The 8,029-nt window shown below is 38.0% G+C and overlaps 1 protein-coding gene across 1 annotated transcript; it reads left to right on the top strand.

The window, feature by feature from the left end:
• The first annotated feature begins 249 nt into the window (after positions 1-249).
• LOC141634194 (la-related protein 1C-like) lies at positions 250-5,464 on the top strand. The gene is made up of 6 exons (XM_074446449.1): positions 250-1,072; positions 1,669-2,278; positions 2,352-2,475; positions 2,573-2,663; positions 4,384-4,455; positions 4,557-5,464. Exons 1-6 carry the CDS (start codon positions 695-697, stop codon positions 4,794-4,796), a joined length of 1,515 nt encoding a protein of 504 aa, XP_074302550.1. The 5' UTR covers positions 250-694; the 3' UTR covers positions 4,797-5,464.
• Positions 5,465-8,029: the final 2,565 nt, after the last annotated feature.

Here is an 8,029-nt window from a genome sequence, read left to right as displayed (position 1 = left end):
CCTTCCCAAAAGTATACAAATTACCCTTACTTTTTCTTTGGGGACCTCCCCTAAAAACAGTGGAACCTCATATTATGGGGAGGTATGTGCAATTGTGAGGTTTCCCATTTGATGAGAGAGAAGGCATTTGGGGAGGTAAGTTTCCACCTTTGTGGATGCTCTTAGTAATTACTCCCTCTAAATTAAATTGTTTGCCCCATTTCATTAAAATACAAGACTTATATAATAGGGAAATGGGCACACACATTCGGAGGCACTACCAACTTATATACATTGCAAGTTGCAACAACATCTCGGAGACTAGTTTTCCAATTCCAACTCCAAGTGACTTAACAAAATTACCCTCCCATTTAAATACCTAATTTCGGTATTTCACAACTTCCCATTTCTTTCGCGAAATTTATTCTCTCTTTCTGTTTCTATTTCTTCTTCTCCAGACAATATTACTCTGATCGATCATCTTCATATGAATCTCCATTTAATCTCCCCTTAATAATTACCTAATTTACGATCATTAATCCCTCACATTTCAGAAATTAATCCCCAATTTTTTTACCTTAATTATTCATCCTTTTGTTTTTATTCAGAAAATTTCGGCGGCTGAGTTAACTCGTTCACCCGGACGAGTGACGCGCGACTGATCCACCTTCCTCTCGCAAACCCTAGTTTTTAAATCTAATTTAACCTCCCTTTAATGGCAGCTTCTTCTGACACCAACCCTCCTCCCACCACCGCAACCAACACCGAGGCGGCGGCAAATACGGTATCGCCGCCGTGGACTCAGATCGTTCCGACGACGTCGTCGTCGGCGAATGTTGTTGTAGGAGCGGGAGAGAGTCCGGTGGAGGGAGGGGAGGGCAATGTGGCGGCGGCATCGAGTAAGAAGCCGGCGTGGAATAAGAAGCCGATGACGATGTCGAAACCGCCTTCGACGGATGTTGGACAGGGTGAAAGTGGTGGTGGTGCGGCGTTAATTGGGGCGGACTTTTGGCCGTCACTTATGGAGTGTACTAATAAGTCTTCTTCAAAGACGTTTTCTTCTCCCAATGTTGGATCCCCTCTTTCTCTCGAGGTTCGCCATCGCTAATTTAATTCGATTTATAATCGTATTTGTTATGTTTTCTTACTCGTTTTCGTTTAATTTATTTGCATTTTAATACTCCCTCCCAATCAATAGTTATTTTTGTTCGAAATCCCCCTCACAGAAAATCTGAATAGATAATAGATAATAACTCTTTAATCGGAGTAAGATTTTTATTGTCTTTACATTTGTGTAAAGAGTTTAATACCCCGTCCCAATCAGTGATCATTTGTTTACGTTTAACTGAAATACCTCTGAAAAAGTAGTAAACAAATTTAGTTGATATTTCTTTTTTCCAAAAGACTTTACTCCGTATAAATTTCAGTATTGCTGCCCATTCAGTTTAGGATGAAAAGACAAAACTTTGCATCATTAGTTGTTAGTTGTCTGTGTAACTTCACCGAAGTGGATGATGATGTTGTTGCAAGTGTGTACATCTCTTGTGCTCAACGTTTATGATCCGCTCTTGTTGCGGTTGAAGTTGTTTTATGTGTGAACAGCTGACATTGTTGCTTTTCGGATTGTTTTATGTGTAATGTATAGTTTTGATATTTGTGACTGCTGTGGTTTTTGTTTTGGTGCTATAGGTAACTGAAATTGATTCGTCATCAACTGCAACAGTAGCATCATCAGTGCGATCACCAACATTACCTACACAAAAGCCGACTACTAGCTACCCAAAACACCATTTAACCTCCAACCATGGGCAGCTTGCGAGGCAAAAGTCAGCGAAGCGTGAGGGTGAAGGTAATTCACAATCTAATGGAGGGTTCTCTCATCAGCCTCCACAATCGGCCGGTGACGGTTCTCATTATCATTATAGTCAAGGTTCTCCTAAGCCTAATTCTGGCGGTAATCTTGAAAAGTCTGGTATAGACAATGTGCAAGCTCATAGTCATAAAGAGTCAGGTCAGAAAAATGCTAGTGGGGAGAATCCACATCACCGCAACTCTTTTAGGAAAGGGAATGGAGGGCCCCAATCACGTGGAGATGGATCACATCAGAATTATGGGGGCAGACGGAGTAATCAGGAACGTGGTAATCATGACTGGAACCATCAAAAAAGTTTTAATGGGAGAGATGCTTCTTTGCAGCCAGCAGTTGTTTCAAGGGGTTTTGTGAGACCCCCGCCTGTTGCTACTCCCTTTATTCATCCTCCAACTATGCAGCCTTTGATAAATCCCATGATGGGGCCTGGTAGGTAGATTTTACTTGCTTGTTTAAGTGCTTTCATTGTTACCTGACGTTGCTGACGGAATTATATGTTCAGATTTGCCTTTTTTCTATATACCCCCTGGCTTGCAGTTAGTTGCACCTATGCCTCAGATGTATTTCCCTGCACCAGATCTTGAGTTGTATACTGACATAATGAAGCAAATTGATTATTACTTCAGGTACTTGTTTATGATCTTTTGTCACGAGGGATGGTCTGTTGATTGTGTTGACATTGTGATTTTGAGCATCATAGCATTTCTATTTTCTTGATGACAGTAATGAAAATCTAGTCAGAGACACTTTTTTGCGTCAGAAAATGGATGAAAATGGTTGGGTTTCTGTTGGTGTAATTTCAGAGTTCAATAAGGTAAGCTCTCTCCTTTTTTCTGTGTCCATGTATGCAGCACATTTCCTAGTTATTGTTCCCCCGTGGTTGTCATCTCAATGTGTTATCTTGTCTTTAATTTTACTCTGTGTTTTTTTCGTTTTTTTTTTTTTGTGTCCTATTCTTCTGAAGTGAGGGGTTTAAGTTTGGAACTGTGCATTTCTTAGATGATGAGTATGCTACAGCTGTTTAGCTGAGAACAGAAGCATAACGTGGCGTGCAAATTTTAAGCAAAATGTAGGAATTTTCTATTACATATAATGATCGCTTAACCGTATGTATAACTTTTTGGAAATTGATGAAATAATAAATTGCATCAGGTGGACCACTCTTTACTTATCAATGCTTGTTTGACATGCTTATTTTCAAGAACATGAGGGATGCTGGTCTAGATAAGTGGTACTTACTCGATCTAAATAGGAGAAGTTAGATGTAGAACATAATAACATATCCTAGTAGCTTGAATGCTTGACTTAAGACATGTGTACACATGGATGGTATGACGGATTAGGAAGCTCGGTAGACCTTCATCTTGTATTGGCTTAAAGACTAGTTTAAAATTGTGATAGGTGAATGATTTGGAACAAGTTTGGACCACTATCTCTCTTTAAATTGTTATGCTGATTTGGTGTTTGCAGAACTTGTTGATAAGGGTGTGTTTTCATACCATTTTAGGAGGCAAATGAGGGTGGGAGGATAGAGGGGAAGGGAGGGCTCCATGGCTGTCTATTAATGCCTTATGTTATAACTATGTTGATGTGTCTCAGGCTCTCAGGAAGTTCGTTAGATGGGAAACATTCGCATGGGAAGTTTTTCTTCTGGATTACATGCATCATTCTACTAATATCAAAGAGAAATGCATAATAGAATTACAAAGTCTTGATCTCTAAATTATTTGGATTTTCGGCTTACGGTTAGCTGGGCAATTGTGATTTTATCTTTCTTTTTTTCTTGCTGACCTATTTAGGAAACTCTGTAGGGTTTTGTTTCATCTGGAACTTTCTAGTTTGAATCTCAGTGGAATGCTTATCGAGTGTTAAGAGTATGCATTTCTCAAAGCATTATATTCACAGAATTTGGAAGGAATGAATATTGAACTCTGGCATGCATTCCTTCTAGCATCTTCTTCACAAATTAGGCATGCAACGAATATTGAATATAAGCTTGTATCTCATTAATATTAGGGGCTAAAGTAGCTGAGTTTGAGCTTTTTATTGGCTAGTTTGCCTATGCAATCAACTTTACAATTCTTTTTTTTTTTCCTGTTCACGTTTGTTGGATCTTCTGTGCTTTGCAAGGCAATTCCTTGCACTTTTGTTGAGTTTTGTGTACATGTAGACATCATTAATAATTAGTCAAATTCAGGTGGATGATGGGTTGTGGGCTTATGCAGTTGTGGTAAATAATTGGTACAAAGTATAAGAAAGTCTTCAACCTGTTCAGCTACTTAAGTTTCCTATTTGATCTGAAGTTGCCGAAAAGCACATGTTCACTTTCTCTGATTTCTTATTAGTTTTGAGTTGTGAACCATGAATCTTTTTATTTGAGTTTATTAACTGAAAATAGTTCTCTGATCTTTCTTCACACGGTTGTTGCCCCCTTTCGAAGATTTGTGTGCACAGCCCTGTTCCATGTCTGCAGGAATATAAGTCTCACACAGTCACACCCTTTCGCTTGATACTAATTCTGAGAATGCTTGCAGGTCAAATCTTTGACAAATGACACTTTCCAAATTCTAGAAGCTGTTAGGCACTCCATGGTTGTTGAAGTACAGGTTAGTTTCCTGAGATTTTGGTGACTTCATTCTACTATTAAGAACATACTTGACTGTTCTTCACCCATATTGCTGAATCCCCCTTATTAATAATTTTGCAGGGTGATAAAATTAGGAGACGTGGTGATTGGATGCGATGGGTAATGCCGCCTTTTGTGCAGTTTCCAATGTCAGACGCACAGTCGCCCAAGGGCTCACCAGTATCTCCACTAACAGATCGCATTCAAAGTATCTCGGTTGACGAGAAGACGAATGATCCTAGCATTATAAAGGCTGCGGTAGGTGGTTCAAGTAGTGCACCACAGACTGGTGTGGATAAGGCAAGCCCTGGTGGGTGTTGATCCTCTGGATCCAGCCATTTTTTCCTGCAACAACTACGCTGCAGAGTAATCTGGGAGATAGGAACAGTAAAGGACCTTGGTGACTATATTTTTTTCTGAATCATGGTCTAACTGATTGATGCGCGACTCCCAAGGCAGAACAACAAAATTTTTTTGAGTACCCTTAAAAAATCAGAAAAAATAAAATAAAAAACTTAAAATACTGAAAAAAGAGTTTGCAAAATGAACTAAGAAGGTAGTTTGTGAAAAATGAGTCCCACAAAGAACTTTTTGGTTTGTCTTTTGATATAGTAGCAGGAGTTTGTGCAATCTTTTAAGCGGGTTTTTGGTGGCATCAGTCTTGCTTTCATGTTCCCTAGGCATTTTTTTTGTGAACTTCTGAAAATGTCTTGTGGGTGGGCAAGTCTTGTAAATTAGGCTGGAGACTGAGGCGAGTTTTTGTCTGAAGCTGCTGATTGTTGGGCCAAGCTCCTGCCTGTTTTACTTGGTTCGGTAAACCCTGCTGCAACTATATATATACTGTGACTTATCCAGTTTGATACTCTTGCGAGTTAAAGCTCGCATAGACTTGCTTTCTTAGGCTGGGATAAACTTTGTAGGTTAGAATTTTGTCTCTGGAATTTTATTAAACCCTTTGCCTTAAATGTTGATAGAGATATTTTTTTTTACTGTTGAGTAGATTTGTAGTACATGCCTGTTAATACCCGCTTGGTGGCATTATTTTCCCCTCAAATCTGTCTCGGTAGCGTGGATACATGGTATGAGGGTCAGGTCTGCTGTTAATGTAAACATGGCAAAATTAACTCCTCCCCATTAACCCGCACCAATTAAAAATAATTCCAAATATGAGCGGGGACTTTATTTTCCCTCCCTTCAAATGACCCGATAACGTGAAACATTCACCTTTTCTTGTTGCGATGGCAATGTGGTATTTCAGACGTGACAATTATGGGGAGTTTAGGCCTTGTTCTTTCTGGCTTAATTTCAGCTCATTTTAGTTCAGCCCAGCTTTATTCAATTCAGTTCAGCTCAGTTCCATTTAGTTCAGTTAGTTTAGCTCCGTTAAGTTCAACTCACTTCAGTTTTACTCATCTTAAATTTAATACTTCCTCCATTCAACTCCACTCTACCACTTTGCTTTTTCACGTTCGTCAACGCGTGTTTTACGCGGTAAATATCGTTAACTACGTATTTGCAAAAATTATAAAAGTTAGATATTTTTAATGTACTCGTAAAGATGAATCAAACAAGATCCCACATGAATATATTTTCACTTATGTATTGAGAGAAAATCGAGATTGAATGTGCATTTGTGAATAGTGTAAAAAATAGAAATAGGTAGAGTGGAATTGAATGGAGGAAGTAGTTATTATCAATTTTGTTATCAATAATACTACTCCCTCCATTCAACTCCACTTTGCATGTTTCTATTTTGCACACTATTCACAAGCCGACATTCAACTTCAATTTTCTCTCGATACATAAGTTAAAATATATTCATGTGTGATCTTATTTGATTCGTCTTTAAGAGTACATTAAAAATATCTAACTTTTATAATTTTTGCAAATACGTAACTAAAGATATTTATTGTGTAAAAGTTGCGTTGACAAACGTGATAAAGCAAACATGTAAAGTGGAGTTGAATGGAGGGAGTATTATTTTTTTTAATATTAATATTAATATTATAATAATAATTAATAATATTCTTAATAAAAATAGGGTTTTTCCCATCTGTGCCCCTGTGATTTTCACTTTTCCCAACTATACCCCTGCGCCTAGCACTTTCCCAATTGTACCCTTAAACTTAGTTAATTATTCCCATCTGTAGTCAATCTACCCTAAATCGTCTGTTTTGCCGTTAAGTGCCAACATGGAATTGCCAACATGGCTTTTCCTTTTTTTTTTTTTTTTTTCTTTATTCCCCTCATTTTATTCAACATTTCCCTCAATAACTTCCCTCCATTACTCCCCCTATATAATCTACTAATCCCTCAATTTTATTTCATTAATCCTCCAAAATCCTTCACTCGCATTTTTTTTTCCTTAATTATTGTTGTCCAGATCCTTCACCCTCCTTTTTTTCCTTAATTATTCATAATTGTTGTCCGGATTAAGGAAAATTAACAAAATAAATTTAGGGATTAGTAGATTATATAGGGGAAGTAATGGAGGAAAGTTATGGAGGAAAATATTGAATAAAATAGGGGGGGATATAAAGAAAAAAAAAGGAAAGGAAAAGCCATGTTGGCAATTCCATGTTGGCACTTAATGACAAAATAGACGGTTTAATGTAGATTGGTTACAGATGAGAATAACTAACTAAGTTTAAGGGTACAATTGGGAAAGTGTCAGACGCAGGGATACAGTTGGGAAAAGTGAAAACTACAGGGGCACAAATGGGAAAAACCCATAAAAATACTATTGTTGTTGTTGTTGTTGTTGTTGTTGTTGTTGTTGTTGTTGTTGTTGTAACTGTTTATGAAAATTATTATCGGTATTATTGATAACATTATTATTAATACTTCCTCCTATTCACTATTTTCTTCCCTATTTCCTTAAACGGATGATTCCGGTTTTCTTCTACTTTCTTATTTTGGAAACTTTTATTCTTATTTATTCATCCTTCTCTCCTATCACCAAACCCCACCCAACTTTTTTACCCATATTTTATTACTTTTTCTTAATGTTTTGGTATTACAATTCCTTATTTAACTCCTAATTATTCATCTTCTCTCCTATCACCTAACCACACCGAACTCTTTTACTCCTATTTTATTCCTTATCTTAATACCCGTGCCCACAAACAAAGGGAAGAAAATAGAGACTAGGAAGGATTATTATTTATGGGGCACGCCCAACCGAGTTACCCACTAGCCAATATGGGTCATACAGGTCACGCACTTGCCAAGTCATCATTTGAGGTACACATAGAATCCTATAAAAACCTCATTCTTCACCAATCAATCGTAAAATACTTCTCACCAACAACCTTATCTCTCGAGAAGTAAGACTTAAGAGTACTCGAGCTACTAAGAGAGAGCACAGATACTTTAGCCTAAAGCAAGGTCCCGACTATCCACCAATAGTACCGTAAGGCATCAGAGAAGGACCCTTTGGGAACCCCCGACACTAGGGATGGCAATGGGTAGGGTCCACCCAGATCCGGAATCGGACCCGAGATTTTCCATTTGGACCCGTACCTGACCCAGACCCGTAAGGGTCTAAAATTTGA

Source organism: Silene latifolia, chromosome Y (genome assembly GCF_048544455.1).
Source record: "Silene latifolia isolate original U9 population chromosome Y, ASM4854445v1, whole genome shotgun sequence".
Taxonomy (NCBI): domain Eukaryota; kingdom Viridiplantae; phylum Streptophyta; class Magnoliopsida; order Caryophyllales; family Caryophyllaceae; genus Silene; species Silene latifolia.
This window is presented reverse-complemented; position numbering and strand designations above follow the sequence as displayed.

Bases quoted from the DNA above. Each gene is read 5' to 3' on its own strand.
- LOC141634194 (XM_074446449.1), top strand. From the start codon at position 695: ATGGCAGCTTCTTCTGACACCAACCCTCCTCCCACCACCGCAACCAAC. The intron at 1,073-1,668 runs GTTCGCCATCGC...TTGGTGCTATAG, and splicing joins GATCCCCTCTTTCTCTCGAG to GTAACTGAAATTGATTCGTC. The intron at 4,456-4,556 runs GTTAGTTTCCTG...ATAATTTTGCAG, and splicing joins CCATGGTTGTTGAAGTACAG to GGTGATAAAATTAGGAGACG.